General features: G+C 37.6%; 1 protein-coding gene across 1 annotated transcript; it reads right to left on the bottom strand.

The window, feature by feature from the left end:
- Positions 1 to 36: 36 nt before the first annotated feature.
- On the bottom strand, positions 37 to 21000 carry LOC113231956 (putative serine protease K12H4.7). The gene is made up of 10 exons (XM_026466523.1): positions 20977 to 21000; positions 20544 to 20738; positions 18934 to 19118; positions 18515 to 18750; positions 17558 to 17696; positions 14304 to 14449; positions 11848 to 11967; positions 11400 to 11538; positions 649 to 819; positions 37 to 200 (listed from the first exon to the last, which is right to left on the bottom strand). Exons 1-10 carry the CDS (start codon positions 20977 to 20979, stop codon positions 89 to 91), a joined length of 1446 nt encoding a protein of 481 aa, XP_026322308.1. The 5' UTR covers positions 20980 to 21000; the 3' UTR covers positions 37 to 88.
- Between the last annotated feature and the right edge of the window lie 5179 nt (positions 21001 to 26179).

Raw genomic sequence — 26179 nt, 5'->3', positions numbered from 1 at the left:
ACTATCGGGAATACATAAGTCTTTCTTTTTTTATTTATAAAACCTTAAATACAGAAGAAACATATCACTAGAAACAATAGAAAACAAATTAATTCTCAGACAACCATTGGGCAACCAATCTTCGCGCATCTTGTTGCGCGCGCGTCATCAGAATCGTATCTGTTGGCAACCATGGTTGCATGTCGAAGCAGTGGGAAGCCCTGCAAGAAAAATCCCTCGGTTCAGTCATTGTCTTGTGCAACCGGCAACTAGATGCGAATATTATATTTAGGAATATTATATTTGTATTTGAATTATTGAAACGGCTCGCTTCTGGTCCGTTTTGGTAGATAATGGGCCTAAGAAAAGGGTCGAACAGACTTAGGTCGCCTTCAAATTAGACGCTTGTAGAAGCGCTTGCAGTGGCGCTGTTAATTTTCATACTATATCTCGTCTGCAAAAGTGGCGCGACTGTGGAGCTGCAGCTGCGCTTCTAAATATTGTATGAAAATAAGAAGTGGCGCTGCTGCGCTACATTGGCCACAACAGCGCTTCTATAAGCGTCTAATTTGAAGGCGCCTTTACAATATGTTGTGGAAATTGGACCTGGAAATGTGAAAACACTGTAAAACTGTTCACTGAAAAACGCCCATTCAAAACTTCCCTTACCTTGGTACACTGTAAGTAGGTGAGTCTTCTTGAAGATCGCGGTGTACACCCAGAGCAAACCAGGGGTCCAATTCTCCGTGAATGTTAATTGTTTTGTTGACTTCTGGGCTTAAACCGCCGAAAACTAAATTTACTCTTTCAACAGCGTCGTAAACGAATAATTCATTGAATCTGTGAATAAATTTAACCACCATGTTATCAGCAACTGACCTCAGCCTACTATATCTTGGAAATGCGATATTTAGAATACAATTATTGTATAATTGTGATAAAGTCAGTTCTATTCACAAAAAAATTGTCTTCGCGTCTTCTCGAGATTAGCCGCAGCTAAAGTCGGGTCGATAGCGAGCTTAGCGTAACCATGGTCGAGTTTTGAAATTGTGACCGTCAGGATGGCTGGGTCGCCTGTGGCGTCTGGTACCGAGTGTATATTCAAGAATTGCTACATATTTGCTACCTTTTCTAAATAATTGCTACCTATGATATATTCTGAGAAATTAAAAAAAAATTTTGAGCAGCCATCCTGACGTCAGGATGGCGGGTCGCCTCTTTGTTTAGGATGAAGGGAGCAGATTTTCCAGAAGTATGTATTATTACCAATAATTGCTATCTATTTGCTACCTTCACGAATTAAAGGTATACGCTTCATATCTACATTCGTTAAAAAAATATAACCGATTTAAAATTTTACGAAAAAGTGCCTGACTAAGCTAAAAAGGCAAAAGTTTTTAGTGCTTTATTGCCAAAATATAAAGGGCAGGAGTTTAACAATTACTTCGAGGCGAACTAGTCTGGCGAGGTTGCTGATGTATAAAACCGAGAGGATAGGTAACCATCATAACGCAAATGTGTGTTATTTGTCAAAGTGAAACAAATTGTTTTAGTTTAATTCATCTGAGGATTCAAAGGTTTTGCTATTGCTAACATTGCGTTTAATATTTATGTTTCTGGTTTAACTATTGTTTGGTGACAATGAAAAGAGGGAGGAAGTTTGTTGTGCCACTCGATGAGCAAGAAATGCATTACTGCAATATAAAAAGTATTTTTCCAGTAAATCTGATTTACCGCCGCCTAACGATCCACTGCTTAGTGAAATTAGTACCTTTTATCACATAAAATTTCCACACAGGCTCTATATCTTTCTGTAAAGAAAAATTTGGACTTTTTCTTCAGTGGCCCTGATAATCCTGATGTTCGTTATGAAGATCAAAACAAAATTCTGTCTAATGATAATCAATCAAAAAAGAAATACAAGGAATAAATAGCAGTCAGTAAAACAGCTATCAGTGTGAACGAATGCAACCGTTAAGTAAACGTATAAAGTTAAATCATGGACCTGAGACTTTAGAATGAAACATCGCTTGCCTAAGCATCAGTGGGCCCAACCTTTGCGCTCTGAATTTCATTTATTGTCAATAATAGAATTTATTCCTCCCTCACCTGGAATACAGATTGGTCACTACGAAGCTCATTGCAGGCGAAATTCACAATGGAATTGTTACGATGACCAGTATTCGAAAAAACAAAGAGCGAAAAAAGATGATTCCGCATTGTATTATATGTGCTAAAAAAAATATAATTTTGCTTTCCTGTATTACTCGCTCTATATAAACTATTTTTGTTTTGTTTCAAGTTTTTAAGTTAAGTTTATTGTTTTGTATTTAAGTGAAAGCCTGACGTATAGATAATTTTTTTAATAAATATATAATTACAACTAAATTCTTTGTTAATATTGCGTTATGATGGTTACCTACCCTCTCGGTTTTATTGTTGTTTTGTTCTCTTGTTTCTCAGGCAAAATTAGGGAACTGCAGATTGCTGCTTGTAAAGATTGCAATCTCCGGCTTCACGTAACATTTTTATACAGAACGTCTTGTTTTCCGATTCCGACAAACACAATCGAAAAAATATTTAAACACAAATAACTGCTTCTCCTCTGCCCAGAGCTTCTTCGTGCTGATAACGTGTTGGATTTGGGTTCTATTGGAGCTTTTGGAGAGGTATTTGTAAAAATATATTCAAGAAAGATGTGTTTGTTTTTGAAGATTTTTTAATAGAGAGACAAAGTCACACAGATGTCATACAAAAGAAAAAGGAAGCTTTTAAAAATCGAAAAATATATACATTAAGAATAATTTTCACTAGCCAGTTGACATATAATCTCCTTTGTGCTTCCTAAATTATCAGTATGTGTTGTCTGTGATCGTTGAAGTGTATCTGTCATACAAATATTTTTAAATCTATCTATTGTACGTGTGCTCGTTTCTAGTTAATTAAAGCCAAGTTTCTATTGGTATTTCGTTTCCATGTATCAATTTAATTAACTAGTGATAATGACCGACTCGAAGAATGACTCTAAAGAATCTTTATCACATTCTCTAGTAAGATATTTACGCCCTGAAAGGTTTGATGTTGAACCCACGGATCCCGCTGCTGGAGATAAGTGGATGCATTGGCTGCGTACATTTACAAACTTCCTAACTGAACATGCCCCTGATTCTGGTGACGTAACGGATTCCATAAAATTAAAATTATTATCGAACTACTTGACAACCAGTATATTCATTCAAATCAAAGACTGTCAAAGCTACAGGGACACCATTAATATTTTGAATAAAACGTACGTTAAACCTCAACATGAAATCTTATCCCGCCACGTCCTCGGAACACGGAAACAAAGCAAAGTGAAAGTATTTCAGATTACAGCCGAGCTTTGCATATCCTTGCACAACAGTGTAACTTCCAGGCAGTCTCAATTGAAGAACACAGAGACCAAGCTATACGAACCGCCTTTATAGCTGGTATTCCGTCACCTAAAATTCGGGAACGATTATTAGAAAAACAAATTATGTCTTTGGACGAAGCTTATAATCAGGCTGTCACTCTCGAAACTGCTGAAAAGGACTCTGTAACTATGAGTATGAGTGTCCAAAATACTATGAATGCTTTGCCAGTGCCAATTCCACAAGAATTACCAGCACCCTTCATACCGCTTCAACAAAACGCTGCAGTCCCACCGCCACATCTATCAATAAAGCATTGTTTCTTCTGCGGTGGTAAAGTACATCAAAGAATAAAGTGCCCCGCCTTTCACGCCTACTGTCAAATGTGTACTAAGAAGGGTCACTTTGCTTCTGTCTGTCGTTCCCGTGGCAATCCTTCTACAAGTAACGCCATCCCAAGCCCCGTCGCTCCAGTCGAGTTCTCACCGTGTTCATGTTCTCACGAAACAGTCAACACTTTATACTCTACGGCATCTCCGTCAAGCCTAGAAAAAGCCACAATAGCAATTACTATTAATAACACCCGTATCGACGCGTTAATTGACACAGGAAGTTCAGTGAGCTTTATTGACAGAAGCATAGCTCGGATGATGAAGTTACAGCAACGTCCGTATAAGCATACTATTAATCTGGTGTCTCTAAGCCACACATCAACAGTCAACGGTGTATGTTTCGCTACGCTAGAAATAAACAATCACATTTACAAGCAACGTCCTTTTCTCGTTATTGACAACCTATGCGCGGACGTCATTATTGGTCACGACATACTAAGGAACCATTCAAAGCTCGAATTCCAATTCGGAGGATCTAGACAGCCCTTGCATATTTGCGTGATGGAAGCTTCCGTACCACCAGCTTCTATTTTCACTAACTTATCTGCAGATATTACTCCTATTGCTATCAAGTCCAGTTTACATATCTAGATGCATATCCATTACCTAATATTGAGTCGATAGTCTCGAAACTGGCTAAATACAATCATTTTAACCAGATCGATTTAAAGAGCGCTTACCATCAGATCCCTATCCTAGATCGAGAAAAAAATACACAGCATTTGAAGCCTGTGATAAGCTGTGGCAATTCAAACGTATTCCCTTTGGTGTCACTAACGGAGTCGCCACCTTCCAACGTTCTCTTGAACATATTATCGAAAAAGAACAGTTACGTGGGACCTTCTCTTATCTCGATGACGTATACCGTTTGCGGTAAAAATGCGAATTCTGATTCTGATTCTGATTCTGAGAATTTAAAGAAATTCATGTCTGCTGCAAAAAAGTACAAGCTCACATTAAACGAACAAAAGTGTAATTTCAGCAAAAATTCTATTAGCCTACTAGGATACACGGTCAAGAATAATGTTATCGAGCCTGATAAGGACCGCCTTGATCCGCTTATAAAACTACCGTTACCGCGTAACACTACTGAATTCAAGAGAACCCTTGGGCTATTCGCTCATTACGCCAAATGGGTCCACAATTTTTCTGCGAAAATTCAACCGTTAATCAACAACAGCCAGTTCCCTTTAAACGAAAACGGCCAGCGTAGTTTTAAATTTCTGAAATCAGAAATCGAGAAGGCAGCATTGGTTGCTATTGACGACAAAGAAACCTTGACGGTAGAGACTGACGCTTCTGACTTCGCTGTAGCTGCAACATTATCTCAAAAGGGTCGCCCAGTTGCATTCTTTTCAAGAACTTTGTCAGCCAGCGAACGTAAACACGCTGCCGTAGAAAAAGAAGCATGTGCAATCGTCGAAAGCATTAGAAAATGGCGTCATTACCTCATTCACAGACATTTTCTCCTCATCACTGATCAGAAATCCGTAAGCTTTATTTTTAATCAGAACCATGCGAGCAAAATTAAAAACGATAAAATTGAAAGGTGGAGGCTGGAACTGTCGTGTTACAAGTACGATATTGTTTATAGACCAGGAAATCAGAATACTGCTGCCGACGCTCTATCTAGAGTTTGTGCGTTTATGAGTAACAGTAAATTATACGAGTTTCACGACGTTCTTTCTCATCCTGGGATTACTAGAATGTATCATTGGATTAAGTTGAAGAATCTCCCTTACTCTATAAATGATATCAAACAGATACTTCTTGTCGCGTATGTGCGGAAACCAAACCACGCTTTGCTAAAGCAAAAGGGATTCTAATTAAAGCCTTATCGCCATTCGAGAGGCTAAACATAGATTTTAAAGGGCCCTTGCCATCGACATCGACATCGATAATCGATGAATACTCGCGATATCCATTCGCGTATGCATGCCCAGACACATCTTCTGCAACTGTAATTAAGTGTCTAAGGGATATTTTTTATGAATATAGTCAGCCTTTATATATACACAGCGACAGAGGATCATCATTTATGTCAGAAGAGATTCAAACATTTCTCAAAAATTGCAATATCGCTACGTCTCGTACAACACCTTACAATCCTCAGGGCAACGGGCAAGTAGAAAAACTTAACGGAACTCTCTGGCGGACTATACAACTGTCTCTGAGATCCAAAAACCTACCCATAGAGAACTGGGAACAAGTCCTGAAACCTTCGCTCCACTGCGTGCGGTCACTTCTATGCACTTCGATAAATGCAACGCCACACGAAAAGCTTTTTAATTTCCCGCGAAGAACACCGGTTGGTGAATCGCTTCCAACCTGGCTTGTTCCGGGACCCATTCTATTGAAGAAATTTGTTCGGTCGAAAAATGACCCTTACGTCGAAGAAGTTGAGCTGCTCCACAGTAATCCAAGCTACTCCTATGTACGTCGACGTAATGGCCAAGAATCCACAGTGTCTAACAGACACTTAGCGCCGCTTCCTATATCTGAAGAAGATTCACTCTCTGATAGTACAGTTGCTGATGAACAGTCAGAAGGTACATTGGTAGACGGAAGTACTTCTAATGAACCTAATGAAGTGTCGAATCACGAAGAAGATGTCTATGGAACTCTCCTGCAAGACGTTCGGCCTCCGGATGCTCTTCGGAGATCTACGAGGTCTAGGAGAATTCCTCAATGACTACATACTCGGCGAAGAAACCATAGAGGGGGAGAATGACATATAATCTCCTTTGTGCTTCCTAAATTATCAGTATGTGTTGTCTGTGATCGTTGAAGTGTATCTGTCATACAAATATTTTTAAATCTATCTATTGTACGTGTGCTCGTTTCTAGTTAATTAAAGCCAAGTTTCTATTGGTATTTCGTTTCCATGTATCACCAGTACTTACTACACAAAAAAAGTACTTACAACACACCGGAATAAGCTTATTCCAACGGCATGGAAAGTAAAACACCTTAATAACTTCAAAACGGCGTAACAACTAAATTTAGTTTTTTACGAGTAGAACCGACTAAATCACGACTATTTTTAGTGTAATCAGATCTGAGCTAGGTGTTGTGATTGTAGAGATTGAGAAATTGTGCGGCTGGAATAAGCTTATTCCAGTGGACAGCAAAACACCCTTATAAGATTTGAGCGGTGGATCGACTAAATCCAGTTTTTTGCAACTAGAATCGACACTAAAAGTAGTCCGAAGTTAGGTGCTGTGCGCAGAGATGGGCAAGCGTCCAGATTTTATAACCCGGAAGCTTAAAACAACGATTTAAAATTGAAATCCGGCGCCCGGGTTTTAACCCACTGCCCATCTCTGGCTATGCGTCTGGTTGGAGTTAAGCGTCTATGGAACAAGCGGCGTAAAAAAATAAATCTTTACTAAATGTTTCATATTCGCCAAAAGTTTTCATTTCTTCCATAAATTTAAAACCCAAATATCGGTAGGTCGCATGGTCCATAAATGACAAATTTTCCGTGTTCGTTTTTTGAAAGTAATGCAAACATTTTCATTCACTCCTACAGACTCCTACTTTAGAAGGGATGTTGGGGGGCCGGATTAAAGACCTTCGTCGGCTGAAGTTGGCCCGTGGGCTGTACTTAACACAACACTGATCTAGACTACACAACTGATAACCTACTCCAGCCTGAAGGCGCAGTCACAAGAATTATCTAGCATTCTCGCGAATTCGCGAGCCTTCCTGACGCTTCCGTTCCACAGCAAATTGAGCCTAATAGTGTTTTACTGTGGACGCGGAGATATTTATTACTTAGTAAATTCGGATTAGTTCGTCAGCGACCGTACACAACTCGACTAGCTGGTCTCGGATTAAAAGATGATTGAAATGAAAGAGATTGAGATCCACTCAAGAATAGATACTTGTTAACAGCACACCAATTAACGTTTCGTTTATTTCCTTGTAATGAATACTTATGATTATTAGTAGTGATTAGTAGTAGTAGTAGATTATTAGTATGAGGGCCCCTTAAAATTAGACGCTTGTAGAAGCGCTTCAGGGTCGTGTCTACTAATTTTCATACGAGCTATGTCGGTTACCTTAGTTCTACGGATTTCCTCATTTCTGATTCTATCACGTAGGGAAATACCGAGCATCGCTCTCTCCATTGCCCGCTGAGTGACCTTGAGCCTTCTTATGAGGCCCATAGTGAGGGACCTGTGAGTGAGGGTTTCTGATCCATAGTGATCACTGGCAACACACAATGGTCAAAGACTTTCGTCTTGAAACATTGAGGTAATTTGGACGCAAAGATTTTTTGTAGTTTCCCGAACGCTACCCATCCAAGCTGGATTCGACGAGAGATCTCCTTCTCAAAGTTGGACTTACCTAACTGGACTGTCTGCCCCAGGTATACGTAATGGTCAACAACTTCGAGTGCTGTAATGCTCCCAATTTTAACTGGAGCGGGTACAACATGGATATTCGACATGATCTTCGTCTTGTCCATGTTCGTCTTAAGACCCACTCTTTGGAAAACACTACTGAGATCTTCGAACATTGTGTTCAGGTCTCCCAAGGTCTCAGCCATAAGAACTATATCATCGGCAAATCGAAGGTGTGTTAGGTACTCGCCATTGATGTTGATACCAAGTTCTTTCCAGTCCAGAAGCTTAAAAATATCCTCCAACGCAGCAGTGAACAGTTTCGGAGATATCACATCTCCCTGTCTCACGCCTCGTTGCAGTTGGATAGGATTAGAGCTCTGATCCTGTAATCGGACTGACATAGTGGCGTTTTTGTATAAGTACCTTAACACCTCTGTATACCTATAGTCTATTTGGCACCTTTGGAGAGACTGCAGCACCGCTCAGGTCTCGTTCGAATCAAAGGCCTTCTCATAGTCCACAAAGGCTAAGCAAAGCGGCCGGTTATACTCCTCGGTCTTCTGTATAACTTGCCGCACCCTATGGATGTGGTCTATGGTACTAAAACCCTTTCGGAATCCGGGTTGTTCGGGAGGTTGGAAGTCGTCAAACCTGCGAGGGAGACGATTCGTGACAACTCTCGAAAACAACTTATAGATATGGCTCAGAAGCGAGATTGGCTGATAGTTCTTCAAGAGTGTTTTATCACTTTTCTTTTTGAAGAACAGAACGACCTCGTCTCTGCCCCATGCCTTCGGCGTTAGACCTTCGACGATAACAGAATTGAAAAGCTGCTAGAGGACTTTAAGTATCGGCTTGCCGCCCGCTCTCAGAAGTTCTGTAGTGATTCCATCATCGCCCGCCGCTTTGTTGTTCTTGAGTTGTTTGAGAGCCACACTAATCTCATACAGGTTGACGTCCGGGATATCTTCGGTATAATGTCGGGTAAGCTTGGCTCTGGGGTCTTTAACCTCGCTTTCAACAGGTGCTTTCGTGGAGTATAGCTGTCGACAGAAACTCTCTATCTCCCTCAGGATTTCAGGCTTAGATGAAATGATGCTACCGTCATCAGTCTTTAGCTTCGTCAGTTGGCTTTGCCCAATACACAGATCTCTCACGAACACCTTGGAGCCTTTGTTCCGCTCAATGGCCTCTTTAATACGCTCCGTATTAAATTGGCGTATGTCGCTAGTCGAAGACTTCGATATCTGCCTATCTAGCCGCCTGTAGTGACTTGCATCCTCTGAGTTCTGTAGCGTCATTTCATTTCTATGTTCCATGAGTTGAAGTGTTTTGTCGGAGAGTTTCTTTATTCTGGTACGGTGCGTTTTGAAAAACTTGGTCCCAACCGTACGGACAGTATACACCACCATGTTGTTTAGATCGTCCACATCTATGCAGTTTTCAAGGGCTTCGAAGCGGTTTTGAAGTTCGAGCTGAAAGCTCGAAGCTCGAACCTCGAGCTGAAAGCTCGGGGTTTTGGAGTTGTGCAGGTATTGGTCGGAGCGTAGACTCTATCAGTCGAGTTCTTTCCAGCCGGATATTGATATTCAATGTGACTCGTACATTGAATTGATACAGTGTGACATGATAAAGTCAATCTCATTTTTTACTTTACCATCCGGACTCATCCAGGTCCACTTTCGAGTTGGAGACTTCCTGAAAAAGGTGTTCATCATATAGAGGTTCTCCTTTTCCATGAAATCAACCAACATCCGGCCTCTGGCGTTCTATTGTCCAACTCCAAATTGCCCCACTCTCAGCTCATCACCACAACGCTTTCCCAACTTTGCATTGAAGTCCCCCATCACAACCGTGTAGTGGGTTTGGTAGCTATGCATGGCTTTTGAGATCTCCTCATACATAGTGTCCACTTCGTTATCTGGGTGTGTCGAGGTCGGAGCATAAACCTGAATGACATTCAACAAATATCGTTTTGATAATCTGAGTATCAGGTATGCCACCCTGGTCGACACACTTCCGATGGTAATCACGTTGGTAACAAGGGACTTGTAGACAATACACCCAACACCGCCAAGGGACTGTTGGTCGCCCTCCCGGTAGTACAGTAAGTTGCCGGAATTAAGGATTATCGAGTCCTCCCCCTCTCTTCGGACTTCAGATAGCCCAATGATATCCCAGCGTAACTTACTAATAGCTTCTTCCAATTCTGTGAGCTTTGCGTCGGTCCTCAATGTGCGCGTGTTGTAGGTTGCCAGGTCCAGTCGTCGTCGTTGATGGTAGGCGGGTCTCCCCCGGGGATTCTTCGCACCCAATGCCCTGTTTCCAAAGCCGCTACCGTGACTAGGAAGAGCAGGACTGCCGGGGACTAGGGGCCAATTCTTTGGTGTGTGTACCATAGGGGGATTGTGCCATAATCGCCACGCTTGGCAGGCGGGTTGGCGATCGCAGTTCTGGCCAAGATGGGTAGAAGACGCTGCTGCCCGTCTTCTTCTGACAATTTTCCTTAGTCGCCTTTTACGACACCCACAGAATGAGAAGGGACACAAAGAAGTGCCTATTTTTAAATCTAATCAAGTGCTGTTATCGACATCGAATAATGGTGTGTTAGGTATAACATTATCCCTGAGTGAATAGTAAAACGCAAGAGCATTACAAGAGTAATCGTAAAACATTATGCAACTATTTATTTCTTAAATAGTTTAGTTTAGTTAGAAATTATTACCTAAAGAGCATAACGACTGTATTGATGAATACAGTCGTTTTAATAGTCACAAGTTCATTAATGGGGCAATTTATACGCTCTATAATAAAAGTCCAGTTGATATTCAAAATTTGCCATTTAAAAAACTTTACACTATCATACAGCTTTCTTGGATGACAAAAATCCATGGTAATGACTCTTTTAGCTCTTGCAGGGTATCTTGATCTGTCATTTTGAAATAAATGTTGTAATCATATCGTAAATGATAAATGTGTCTATCTGTACACAAGTGTTTATTAATAAAGTGCAAAAGCAACCCCTAGAGTTTCCTACTGATTCTTCTCAGGGAAATCTGTCTTAGGAATGAGTAGAGTTTAATCTATGTGACGATTTGAGGTGTAAATTTGCTTACTCGATTTCGTAGAAATAAAGATTGAATATTTGAAACTCGAACACACTAAAATTCTTGAGAAGGTAGCACAATGTTCGCGTAAAAAGTCTGTCTAAATGTCTGTACCTATTTAGTTTTCCTTTAGGAAACTTGTATCTACTCCAAGGTTTGGTTTATGTACATTTTTACCTTTCATCGAATGCTCTTTTGCACATATCGACGTAGAATTCCACATTGAGCCAATTCAAATGATCGAAGACGGTGCCGGTATTAGGAGCTGTTTGGTAGTAGCCGTATTCTGTGCAAGTTTGGTAGTACCACGCACGACCTGAAAATGTAATGGTTTCTGTCAAAAGTGGTCTAGGTTTGGAAAAAGTGGTATGTGTCGAAAATTTATAGCTGACCCTTCCAAGTGTAAAGTACATGAATAATATATACAATTTACATTGACCTACCAACAATTTAATATAAATTACGCAACACTTAATTTTAGTGATTTTATAATGAACCTTTCAAAGGTACCATTATTTTGTAATAACTTAACTATTTATATTATTTAAATGCGTCTTATGATATTTCTTTTGATCAGATCAGTGAAGTGTCCTAGTTAAACATTAAAAATAACTTGGAAACCTACTATTAGAACGCGGAACCATGTAATTGTTGACATACGTCTCGTAGTTTATCATCCAGCAAGCGGGTCCTAAATTTCTAACCGCGGCAATGTAACCACCGATTTTTTGCATTGGCGTTTCACCTGAAAAAAAAAAGTACACGAAGTCAGAAAGAACACTCGCGTGGTGTATGTAGGAGGCAGATTTGTTGACTGGTAATGGCAGCAGCCATTAATTTAGCAAGGGGAAACCAGCTTGTAAGCCAAAAATGGATACAGACACCCGTTTCATCTTTTAGCTTAGAAATTGCATTAAAAATGTCACCCGAAGTTGATACCTACAGCTCAGTATCTAAGTGAACAAGACGTTAAGATTGTTTAAAATGCGTTCGTAGAGTAGGTCCTAGAGTAAAAAAGGGCTGAGGAGCGAACCCAGGGCTCAAATTACATTGCGGCGGTACGGAATGGAAGCGAATTTAAGAAGAGTTATTAACAACAACTTTCTTGTTGAGTCGAAGTAGCCTGCTTGACAGTTTTCTATCGGATACATTTCGGGGAGTGTGTACAGGAACTCTTCAATTTAGCTCCACCCCCACCGTTCCTCTTTCAGTCGATTAGAAGGTCCGGAACACTCCATCCTTATGTCGCTGATATACCACCCATTCGCACTAAGTGCTTTGCTTCCTCCTTTCTGATGCGTACGGCAAAAAAATGGAATACTCTACCGATATGCGTTTCCCGAAAAGTACAATTTGGGGCTATTAAGAGTGAATAGCCATTTTTTAGTCAAACGCGTACCATCGTCGGTCACATCGTCGCTTAACGTCAGGTGAAATTGTGGCTAAGCGTGTGTCTATTACATATATAAAAAGGAATTTTTATAACGATATTATACAGCACATCAAGCTATACATTTTATTCGAATATCGCTTCCACTGTAACGGAGCAAGATCCGTCAATGTGTAGTTTGATGTGCTGCCGTCTGTATAAAGCATAATGAACTTTATATTCAATTGCGTAACGTGCAAACTAGATACGAGTCAAAAAACAGGTGGCTCGTCTTCCGTATAGCTGCCGTCGTCGGCGGTGGCTGGCAAATCCGCATCGATGTCAAGCGTCTTCGAAATAGGTTGTGCACGTACCGTGACAGCAAAAAACATGAATTTTAGATAAAGAGTTAATCTATTTGGTACTAAGATATAATCATTGGTGCATTATAAAAGCTTAAAACTTTACCGACAAAAATTATAAGAATAATGCAAGGGGAAAAGTCATTGAATATAAAATAGGTGTTTATATTCGTTATAGTTTTCGAAAAAACAATAACTTTTCGACAAATCATGAACCAAAATATATTATCTATATATCTTTTAAAGATCTACACTGAGCAACTGAACACCTACTACAGCATCAAGGCGCAGTTACGAGAACCCACGGGAACGATCGAGCATGCGCGCGCCTTCTTGCGCAGCGAGGCGAATTTTACTTCTGTTAATTCCGTATCCACAGGGGGACTTGTGGTACTTGTGGGACTATGTGGTACTTAAACTAGGATATGAAGTGTGATACATCACACGCACGTATTCACACATCAAGGTACACAAGTTTTCACAACACAAGGCTCAATTCACATTACAGCGGAACGGAGTGGAAACGAATTTTTATGTATAACGATGTTGTACGGGCGACGGCACATCAGACTACACATTTTTGTTCGAAAATCGCCTCCAGTGCAACGGAACAAGATACGTCAATGTGTAGCTTGATGTGCTCGCGTGTACATGGCATAATGAACTTTATGGTCAATTGTGTAACGTGCTTTAGATACGAGCCAAAACACATCTTCCGGAGAATTCCCGCTCATGTGTGAGAATTCCGCAGCAGCCGTCGACGACGTATGTCAAATCCGCGGGAAGTGGTGCGAGGGCAGGCGCAGTGAGAGTGAGACATTAAGCGTCTTCGAAATAGGTTGTGTACATACCGTAACAGAAACAAAGATGTATTTATAAAATGTTGATGTATTTGGCGCAAAAAATAAGATTGTTTGAATGCTTACATTTTACAAGAAACTTTAGCGATAAAAAATGTAAGAATAATGCACGGAGAAAAGGCATAAACGTAGATGGATAGATCTTTACAAAATCTTGAATATTATCCAAAAAGATTTCCACGATTCATAAACCCAAATATCTTTTATCATTTTCTTATTTTATTTTTCTTCTATGAAAACAATATCCAAGTCCATCATCTTTGTCGTGTAAAATATCTAGACTAAACAATTGAACATCAACGACATTTCTGAACATCTACTACATGCTCTAGACGCAGTCACGGGAATTCTCGCGAATGTTCTAGCATTCATCGGAATGATTGACTTTCGCTTCCGGTCCGCCGCAATATAAATTGAGTCTAAAAGGTAATATATTTCATAAAGAATTTTGACTGTTTGTGTATCTCTATTTATGGCGGGCCGTACTTACCATAGATATTAGTGGCAAAGTTATTACATATATTTAATAGCGTTCCAGGTCTCGATTGCTGCACTGATGTGGAGAACGTCCAGCTGATGAGGCCCGAGAAGTAACCCAGTGCGAACCGGTTGTCGTAATCAAGTGGAGCACATAACCTAAAAAAGTCAGTTTTTTAAAAATGTCACAGTTTATATTTGCAGGCAAACGCCATTAACAGGTGATAAACTATTTTAATTACCCTATTCATAATCGATATTAACCACTCAGGGCCACGCAGTATTTGAGTTACTTATAACTGAAATACTAATAATGACAAGGTGCACCAAGGGTTTCAGACAGCCGCAAAATTACCTGACCATTTACAGCCTTGTCCGTAGCTATCTAGAGTATGCCTGTGTTATCTGGTCACCCTGCTACTCAGTCCACTCGAATAGTATGTATCGAAAACGTTCAGGGAAGAACTCTCAGTATGCTGTCGCAGCCTCGTTGGCTATGATGAGAGGTATGACAAATTTAAAATGACCTCTTTGCTTGTTCGCCGTAAAAGACAGGACCTCGTATACTTGCATAAGATTCTTTATGGCGAGATTGACTCTTCTTACCTTTTAAGTAAAATAAATATCTCCATAAGGCATAATCCCTGAATACCTACCAAGACATTTAACCTGCGAACGTATAAGAATAACACTTCCTTTTATAATTCCTGATAATAATGTTCAAATTTAAATTCAAATAAATATATTTATTTATTCGTCAACATAGGTTACAGCAGATATATTGAAATACATGGTGATAAATAAATTTATGGTGTCCCGCTATGCTGCGCCTTCAGGCATACGGACTAAATAAGTAAATGAATATAAGGGACATAAGAATTACATACAATTTATAAAGTTCTTAGTTAATATTAGTTTGTTTGACACCACTAATTATATTCATTACGGCATCGCGATCATCATCATCAATATACAAATAAATATTATGATTGCACAAACTAAAAATATTTTGATTAAAATGATAATAAAAAATATCAAATTACTTAAAAGGACTCAAATACTCATCAATAGAGTAAAATGTTTAATTAACAGGGTATTCAAATAAATTTCTTTTAAATGTCACTATATCCTCAATGTTCCATAAGTCAGATGGTAGTTTATTATAAATTTTGGTACTTATTACAATAATTCTGTTACATATAAGATCTTTTTTTTAATAATATCAAGTGACGGGACGAACAATTCGTGCGCCTGATGGTAAGCCACACTTCTGTCCATATATATAACAGTGGTGTGCCACTCAGAGCTTTAAATCGCAAAGATCTGAGGGGCACTGCCACTGCGCCCGTCATCCTGAGACATAAGTTGACTAGTCCCATGTGTCTAACGTGTCTGTAATTTCACCAAAATCTGCCACCTACGCTGTCAAGTTTATTAATCCTACGGTCACTCTTAACATACTTAAAGAATTTTGGATTACGTCTGACGAAAACTGCGATGTTAAATACATAAAGAGATGTTAACGTTAGTAATCTATGTTTCTTAAAAAAATACCTACAGCTGTCTGTTCGTTTTAAACCACACATTGCTCAAATATTATTTTTGCGCTAGGAAAACACTCTCTTCACATTTAATGCATTACCCCAGAAAATTATTCCATAACACAATATTGAAGTTATGAAACCGTTACATGCTGTTGGGACTACCTCAAGACTTGCTTTCTTTCTTAACATAAATAGCGCGTATGCAAACTGATTTATCTTCTTACATGTAAATTCAATTTGAGATTACCATGTCATGTTACTGACTATAAACAAGCCTAGAAACTTAGTAGTAGTTGAAAGCTCGTAATATTGATCTTACTGAGGTTTATGTTTAAGTTGTTATTATGCCACTCTACTACCTCTTTAAGACTGTCAACTATTTTGGATTTGTCTTCGTACAGTATAAGTACAATCTTCTGCGAATAGTACCATTGGATAAGGCGTGGATTTTGTCATGTCATTAATATAAATTAAAAATAGGAGTGGCCCCAAGATACTTCCTCGAGAGACACCATAAATAAGCGAATTTGATCAGGATGTATAATATATACAATAACTTTTTCGGTATTTATTTTATTGCAGATTCTATTCATTTTTGGTCATTGTATTCTATTACTAAGATAGGGCTTTAACACAGACAGAGAGTTACCTCGAACGTCGTAGGTTTTCAGTTTTTTAAAAGTATTCTATGGTAACAAAATCAAAAGCCTTCGTCATGTCTAAAAACATTGCGAAGAATTCCTGAATATACCCAAAATTACTCTATACTCAACGACTCGTAAATCGCTACAATTGATTTTCCTTTTCGGAATCCTTTAAGTTCGTTTGAAAACCTGTTTTGACTTTCAAAATAATCGTATAGGTTATCGTACATGACTTTTTCAGCAATCTTTGAGAGTACTGGGAACTACTTAGTACTGTAATTTTGTAAGTCTTTTCTATCATCTTTTATAATACATGGGCTTGATTATTGTAGTTTTTAATGCGAAAGGGTAAACACCTTGTTCAAAACTAAGATTTTTTTGCAATTTGCAATGTAACTTAAAATTGGGGATATAGTTGGGCAGGTAATGTTTTTTTTTTTTTTTTTTTTTTTTATTAAAAATGGACGTACTCTTGACCACTACCTAGCCCTAGAGCAAAGATGAGGTCTATGTTGGTACGAGCTCGCCCAGAAGATGCCTATATAATGTTGAGAACCCTAGTATGTCAGCTTTACAATGATATATCTATGAAAAACTCCGGTTTGGACATTTTTGACTCAAGATCCAGAATATTTAAAGGAGTAGCAACTCGCTTAACACTTAAGTGGTTATTCCCCAAACCCATTTCATTTTTGTATTTAGTAAATAAATGGGTACATTCATGAATTAAGGAAATTATTAGCAAATGTGAACAGTAGATCTTTCTTGTTATTTTATAATGATGTGTCAACGTAAGTAGAGTTACAATCTAGTACAGAACTTAACAAAACAGTAATTCGATTGTAATCTGTTTTGTTGTCCATATAATAAATAAATAAATGAAATACATATTTGAAACACAAATACATATTTTGCACACAGAGAGAGACTTATAAAAACGGATCAGTCTGGTGGGCAAGAACGTCTATACCTGACGTCAGTTACTTAATTGCCAGCTATTAATTATCTTGTACTTAGTAGATAGGTACTAAGTAGGTAAGTACACTATACTGATTGACGCCTAAATTTCAATAACTTACCTGTATGCTGATTCCAATTCGCGACGCCCACCCTCAGTTTCCATAGCTCTTAATGTATCATCTATACCTAGTTTTATCGCTGCTATACATTCCTCGCCACCTTCAGACAAGAATGCTCGGTGGACTACGTTCAAATAATCTGGAATTATATTTGTTAAATAATAATAAGCATTTATTTCGGACCAGGCGCTCCACTCTCGAAGCACGAAATCCGTAGTTACGGCCGTTTTCCGCTATGAATAATCTACAGACTAGGTTTCGATAGGGGCTACAATTAAGAATGTACGACAACGCGATTAGAAGTTGGTGCTGGCGCGCACCCGCTGCATCGAGGAGACTTGTCGCTTTCTTATTATGGATTGGAAACTATTCGTATGTGCTTCTGCGAACATTGTTGTTACGTTGCAGTAGCGCGGCAGCGCCAACAGTATTTTGGACATATAAGCTCAACTCACACTGGCGCAGAGTCGATGCGTCGCGACGCGTCATATTTTTCCGCCCATAGCATATTCATCTCTATTTTCCCATTATTAAGGTACAAATTTGTGTTATGCAAGTAAGGAATTGCGCGTTGACGCTTGATTAAAGTCGAGCGGGTTCGCGCGACATCACGTGTCGCCGTGCGTTACTTGCGCGTAGTGATGCGAGAGTCGTCGCGCGAAGACGCGTGTTGCTATGGGTTGTAGTTGGAAAACGGGACGCGACGCGACGCTTCGACTCTGCGCCAGTGTGAGCTGAGCCATAGGGTACTGTATGCTTTTTGGATAAATGTTATCCACAGATTGCAGGGTAAAAAGATTGGCAGTAAATTTTTAAACAGAAACTTCGCAAATTAACTTTTTTTTACATTACAGACGATGTTAAAACTTCACATGTTTTGTTATTTTATAACAAGGCAAGTGTTTCTTTATTCTTACTTTGACTAATGAAGGACAAAATCGAAGAAAATAACGTCACCTTCAAAATTAACCTGTCCTTTAATTGGTCCACTGGATGCAACAACGCCAACAGCTAAGTGTGGATACCGTTGCTTAAACCACAAAGCCATGTTGCCAGCATAGGAGCCTCCGTACAAGATCACTTTGCTATTGGCAAAACGTGTCGATGACCTCTTGTACGTGTTTATAAAGTATGCAAGATCGGCCAAGGCTTGGTCAACGTTGAGAAATTTCAAGTTTGAAGTTGAGAAGACTCTGTTAAATGTTTTAGAAAAGTTATTAACATATTGTAATACTGCAGTTTAATATTTTTATATCTGTAATAGTTAATTTAATAATTTTGTATAAATAATACTATTTTGTGAATAAGACAACCGGCATTATTGACATACAATTGACACCAATATTCACCAATTACTATTTCCTGTAAGTACTTACTCGTAAGGCAACGATTGTCCATAGTATCGATGCTCTGTGTAGATCATACAGCCATTGTTTTCACGAGCCATCTCAAACATGTTCCCCGTTAACAGCCAGGCTGGTGAAATATCCCATTCTCCACCGACCATTATGAAGATGGGAGAACCGTCTTCGCCGAAGTATAGTTCGTTAACCATGTAGCGCTGTAGAATAAGGAAGTATATGATATATTATGCATGGTGATACTCAAGTAATAAGATATTGCTTAGAAACAGATACGTGTATTAATTAAGCTGTCTTCATCATCATCATCTACAGCCCGACTTCACTCACTGTTGGGTATAGGCCTCCAGTGGTTTGTGCCATCCACCACGATCCTGTGCTAATCTTAACAATCAACTTTGACAATGTGGTCCACCATCCCGCACGCTGTAGCGAGATGGGTGGAAGCTGTCTTAACAGTTAATCATTATTATTTTTAACCGGCTCCAAAAAAACGGAGGAGGTACTCAATTCGACTGTATATTTTTTTAAATATGTTACGCGACAACGTTGGAAAGAGGGTAACCCAGTAATGGTCCCATTTAATTTTGAAGAAAATATTCCACCTCTAAGGGTGACAAACTAGGGGATGAATCCGGTTTCGTGCACTTTCCGGTAACCGATTTCAATAAAACTTAGCAAATAGATGTAATTCCACGAACTTTTGAGTTCGGTTTTTTAGTACTCCGTACTATAGTTTAATAGTAGTAGTTTAATATAATCTCAGTAGATTACATTAAACTGCCTCTGTGGCCGAGCGGTTATCTTGCTGGTTTTCCACGTAGACGCGGGTTGGACACACATGGCAGCGATGCATCTAAACCAAGTTGACGATGGTACTTGATTGAAGCGACTGGGTGCGTCGCCTTCAGCAAGGCGAAGTAGTCTGCCGAAGGTGGCAGATGACTATGTGTAAGTGGCGGGCCGACAGTGTCGCCTTTGAAAGACGACTCGGTGTAAAAGCACCATTACTTTGGATATCTATTTTGGAGTCACGCCTCTTCCATGGCCTAGAATATTGATTTTGATTTTTTAAATAGGAAAGGCGGTATTCCCTGGTATTGTTATTATTATTATTAATATAAAGATCGAACAAACACAAAGAAAAATTCCTTAACGTGGGTTCCGCTCTTACCAAGTGAGATACGGATAAAGCCAGCAGAACTTAGGAATTTACCTATGTGCTTGTTGCAGATCTTTGTAATGGATTTAAACGACTTTTTGCCGTAATAATAACATAATATATAAAATAAAAAAATAATTACAATAATTATAAGCTAGTGTAGTATTTTCACAAAAAATAGACGAATGAATATTATGGTCGTCAAAACTTCAACTTCATCATGATATTCCATAAAAATAAATAAATATATGTTGCAAGTCTTATTATTAGTTGTAGTTAACATGTCCAACAAAACGATCCAGAATGTTTCTCTAGTCAAATTGCAATGTAAATTCGAAAAACTCAAACACAAAGTTCCTCGAATTGGTCTTTAGTTGTTGTCTACAACCGCCATTAAACGAAGTGATGATACAACCCTAGACGATGCACACGGCACAAGTGTAAAATATATATAAGTCCATACCATATTAAAAGTAGCATTGTTTTGTGGGTCAAAGTGGTCAATGGGCATTTGCATCCAGTTCTCTGATACGAATCTCTGATCCAAGAATCGGGCTTCCTGCGGCGGTTGCAGATCAACTCGTAGGGGTGGCTCCACCACTCGGATCTCCGCCCCCCATATTGGGCACACGAGACACGCGAGGACTATGAGAGGTATCTAAAAATTTTCAAATTGTTATACATCGTAATTCGTTTCGTAACCGTCTTCCCGTGCTTTCATTCTAGTCGTGATTTCGTAATGTTTTGTAATGTCGAATGGGAAAAAATAAATTGCTACCAGTTGTATTACCTACGTACCTATATCACCATTTATTTTAAACATTTTTGATTAAAAATATCACTTTCCGACATATTATATTGTAAATTTAATAAAATATAAATGAAAAAGAACTTACCATTGTTAAAATAACACGCCTTTCATAGCTTAAAACAGAATTAATTTGTATATCTATCTGTGAGTTTTAATGAGATATCGAAAAATTATGTGGAATTACACTTATCTTTTTGATAGTGAGAAATAATATTATCTTTTATCACTGTTTTGAAAATCTATGTAGAGCGTCGTGAATTCTTACATTTTCGATAACATTAGGTGCGTCCGTGAAGTGGTTTATCACCTAATGAATGTTCTGTTACAAGTACCGTAAAACTAGGGATGGTAAATTTCCGAGAATATTTCCGAAAATGGAAATATTCTCGGAAACATTGCGAGAATGTTTCGCAAATGCGAAATTTACATAAAAAGTTGAATACTTTGGTGCAAAAACGTTTTTTTTCATATGAAGAAATATTTTGAAGTTAAGTTGATTGACACATTTTAATTCTTATTAATACCACAGAAATCCATTTTCGTGAAAATACTGCAAAATTTCTTAAATTTCCTTATATTTCATAGAAACTTTCCACGAAATATTTCAGAAACTTTTTGGAAATTTTTCAGAACATCTTCAATATTTTATATTTTTATAGATAATTTTAATGTGGGGATCAAAATAATGCATAACAAAGGTGATTTAAAACTTTGTATTAAATAATTGAAATTGAAAAATTGAATAATAAAAAAAAAATGCTATACAATAGGTATGTAAGAAGCTTGTCGCACTTTGTAGACCAATAAAGTTTTAAAATATAATCAACAATAACAATTTACAAAATAGTCAACATATATTATAGTAAAATTATTCAGTGATCAAACATCAACAATTATAATTAAAATAGGTACCTCAAGAACAAATAACAAAATCACAGATTGGTTCTTAATTATGAAAAATACTGGGATTAAAAAACTTAAGAATCAAAATATAAAACTTAATACTAATCTGTATGCAACTCATCACTGCTCCATGATGTCGTATCTGAACAGGAAGCTACTGATAATGTGTCCTCATTTCTATCATAAGGTTCTGTTAGCAAATCAATGTCAGCGTTCAGGTGGTCAATTGAGCATCGATCTGAAATCTTCGCTGTTTTATGTGGAGCGTTTAAAAGTCGCCAATTGTGTGAAACGTAACTTAATTTTCCAGCCCTGTCTGTTGTTAATTTGTTGCGTTTAGTGGTGTGTATGTTCCCAAATGTTGAAAACGATTGTTCCACTGCTGCAGAAGTTGATGGTACGGTCAAAATTTTGTTGGTCATCTGGCCCAATTTTGTTTGCCCAAAGAAATTATTCCACCATTATTTTTAATATTATTTCTAAATCTCTCAAATAATATATTATCAGAACAAATAACGTTCTAAAATTTTTTAATTAAATAGGTTCATGAAAACGATTCCTGTGCCAAATTTAATACCCTAATTTCAACATATTAACTATTAATACATATACGGTATAAAAGTGGCAAAATCTAAGTGGATTCCGAATATTTATTTCATTCATTCTTTTGATGAGTATGAAATTTCCAGGAAACTTTCCATGCAATTTATGGACATTTAAGAGAAGTTACGGAAATTTACTTATTTATTCCGATTTCTTCAAAAAAAGTATTTTGGTTTTACAACCATGATATAGAACTATAACTTTTCTTAAATGTTTCTTGAATATGCGATAGTAAAAATGCAAAGTAAATATGTAAATTTCCATAAATTTCGCGTTTTGAGAATGTTTCCGAAATATTTCAAGAAACATTCAGACTGGAAAGTTTCCAATTTAGGAAAGTTTCCGGCTGCCCATCACTACGTAAAACACAAGTAAGTAGTGGAGAAAATGGCCTACCTTGTACTAAATAGGTTATTGTTTTTCCTTTCTGAATGGGCTTCACGGTATCAATAATTCCGAGACCCGCGCGAAACTCACATTTTCCCTACCGCCCTTTCTTCATCTATCTTTATATGACCAAGGTGATTCGAGGGTCATAACTTTTGTCAAGAGTGTACAACAAAACAATAAGTAATATTATCACAGGGACAGGAACGTAGCTACTGTTCTTTATTACGAAAGGTAGCTTTCACGAAACGAATTGCAGTAATACAAGTAGCATAGAAGAAGCAGTAGCCTCTTTGTGAAAGAGTTCGTTCAGGGAAGTATTGCCACCTTACGTATTTCTGCCGCCAAGCGGTAATTATGATAAATCTTTACTACGGACAACAGGGAGCAATGAAGTGTTAGTAACAAAAATAGCTTATATTTAGATTAGTACTTCCAAATTCTATTACGGATTTTATGGTTGTTATTAAATGCCGCATCATGGGGCTCTCACTCTTATCCGCGATAGTCTTCACGTAGGCCGTTGCTGCTGCCACGTATTCTGTTTAATAAAGACGCCGACTTCGTCCGTAAGAGTGCCATGACGCTGTCGACGCGAGGCAGACGCACTGCAGAACCGTGGCAGCCGTAGTAGCGTCCTAAAGGCGTTATTATATTGCGTTACTATAAGATATCTAATACAATTTAATTCGATTGATTATTTTAAGAGCTCAAATTCACTCAAGATATCTCGAAGTAGGTTTCTAGATAATTTAAAGTAACAGTGGGCACAACTTTATTACTGGATCACAAGAGTGCTTTGAGAAACTATCTGTAGGTAGTGTTAAGAGTGATTCTTATCTTTTTTCTCAAGTAACCCTTCTAGAATGCTACAACTACAAGACCGTATGTAGAATGTAGACAGTTTTTATTTAGTCTTGTAGACAGTTTTTAGTTAATTTATAGTCTATGATAGTTTTCTTAGTTATGTTTTAAAACCAAAATACTAAAGCGTTACAAACATAAGACGCAATTCTCTTAATACTAATAGATTTCAAGTTTAATTGCTTACAAAATATAAACTTCAAAATTGCAACACGGCGAAATTAGATATAATATTTCTGACTTTTTCGTGTAATGTTTAACCGTTTAAGAAGGGAATTGACCTGCGACTTTAAATAATTTAAATGTAAATCTTTAAATGTAGTGATTCCAAGACAGGATCGACTAAGACTTCGTAACGATGGAGCACTAAAGGTATGGTCCCATACAAAAAATACACATTTTATTTTTTTCCTACTAAACTATTATATTTATGGCAAAATGTGCCCTTATTCGCCTTAGGACAGATTCGCTTTACGACAGATTAGCTTTATGACAGATTCGCTTTATGACAGATTCGCTTTAAGGCAAAAGTACAGACAACTCGACAATAATTAATTAAACCATTTATTTTTAACAAAAAATAACATTAATGATACGGCAATATTTAATTAGGACAATAGGATCTCTCGATTGGCATTTTTTTGAGAGGTATCGTGAAAAAAAAATCCAACGTCCGCAATATCGCTAATCCGACCCACTGTGTGTCGCAAAGTTGAGATAAATATAGTGTACCTATCTGTCCTCCATTACGTCAATTTTTTATGTTCCCTAATCCCGAAAAGGTCCTGGGACCTAAAAAATATTGTCGTAAGGCAGTCTCCATTTTCTGTCTATGTTCCTCAAAGTTTAGGTAAAATAACTCTACCTATTCCTATCCCTGTGATTAATGTTGAATCTAATTAAAATAAATAAACGATTTAAGGTCATCTAATTTTATAATTACTTTTACATTTTACATTCTGTTTACTTTCACAGCAAACGTAATAGATTATTACATTTTGAGTTTCTTAATTCTTCATTATTGTCGCGAAACCTTCTTGGTTTAACATTTTATTTTTTATTTTCTTTATTGATGTATGCCACCTTTGTCCATATCACAATTGTTTTAGTTTTTTTGCTAGAAGATATGTCTCGCTTTTAAATACCTTTATAATATACGGAAATTATCTCCCAATTCAGTAAGTAAGGGAGCAAAGGCTGCGGATCGCCGTATCGTCTATCCATATCAGAGCCTGGGGGTCTACTCTCGATCTCCGTCCGACATCCGTCCGAAACAATTACTGCCAAATAATCAATACTTGACCAAATGAACAGACGTGATTTTGAACAATCAGCGTTGCCAATCAACGCTGATTGTATCGAATGATGTGACATAATATCTAAGGTTCACCACCTCCACCAGATCTTTTAATATTCTTTACTTTATCCATTTTGCATGAACTCTTACAACGTCCAATAGAGTACAAACCCTAATTGTAGTATTTTTTAAATAAAATCTGAAGACGCGCTATAACATGTTTGTCATAAGTACAAACACTACAGAATGTTTATAAATTAAATATATCTAGAATAAACTTAAGAACACTAGTTTTTAGAGTATTAATAGACTTTAATGGATGTGTATAGTACAATTTTACTAAAAATAATCAATTGTTCTACAGATGAACAAAATAAGGACTATAAGAGTAAATCTTAAGAGAGATAACACACTTAATTAAGTTTGGTATTAAGAATGTTTTAAAATTTTGACTTGAGTGAAATAAGTCTATGAGAACAATTCTTTTTTCTAAAACCATTTATAGATAACTATTATATAAATGTATACAATATTAAGACTGTAGGTATTGATAACGTTAATTTAAATTAAGTTGTTATAAGTTGTTTTAGTAACCCTTCTATTATAAATGCTATGTACACCGTAATTGTCATATATATCAGATGTAATTCCGTATGTTGAATGTTGAAATGTTGTAATATATATGATGTGGTAGTACTTAATAAATAAAATAAAATAAAATAAGACTGTTTATAGATATAACAGTTTTAAGGCGTATAAAGTGTGCTCCTTGGGGAAGATCGATGGTTTGGATTACTCTGATAATGGCAAATTTCTTTGGGTAGTTTGAGTAGTGTTTGACGTGGATGTCAAAGACTGTTTTACTCTTAGACATAAGGAAACCAAAGGACATGTTATATTGACATATATAAATCTTAGACTATGGAAACTAAAGGACATGTTACGTTGACATATATAAATCAGACGTTATATGTATATGATGCATTTCGTCGTCGAAAACATAAACATATTATTGTCTTTGTTTAACTATTACGTGCCGTCTTAAGCCAAAAGAGATAGCATTACATTTGTCTGTATCAAACACGGGAATCGAAAATTCGTAACGTCATTTTAAATGCCAACCGTGGCCATTTCAAGTACATGAGGTACATGATACCGTTGTCAAAGGGAAGTACTTAGAATAATATTAATAACGCATAGAAACCTAGCCCGCACACGCTAAGTGAGGCAAGTT

This window comes from Hyposmocoma kahamanoa, unplaced genomic scaffold (genome assembly GCF_003589595.1).
Source record: "Hyposmocoma kahamanoa isolate Upper Pololo Valley unplaced genomic scaffold, ASM358959v1 66, whole genome shotgun sequence".
Taxonomy (NCBI): domain Eukaryota; kingdom Metazoa; phylum Arthropoda; class Insecta; order Lepidoptera; family Cosmopterigidae; genus Hyposmocoma; species Hyposmocoma kahamanoa.
The sequence above is the reverse complement of the archived record's forward strand: the minus strand, read 5'-3'. Positions and strand labels throughout refer to the sequence as shown.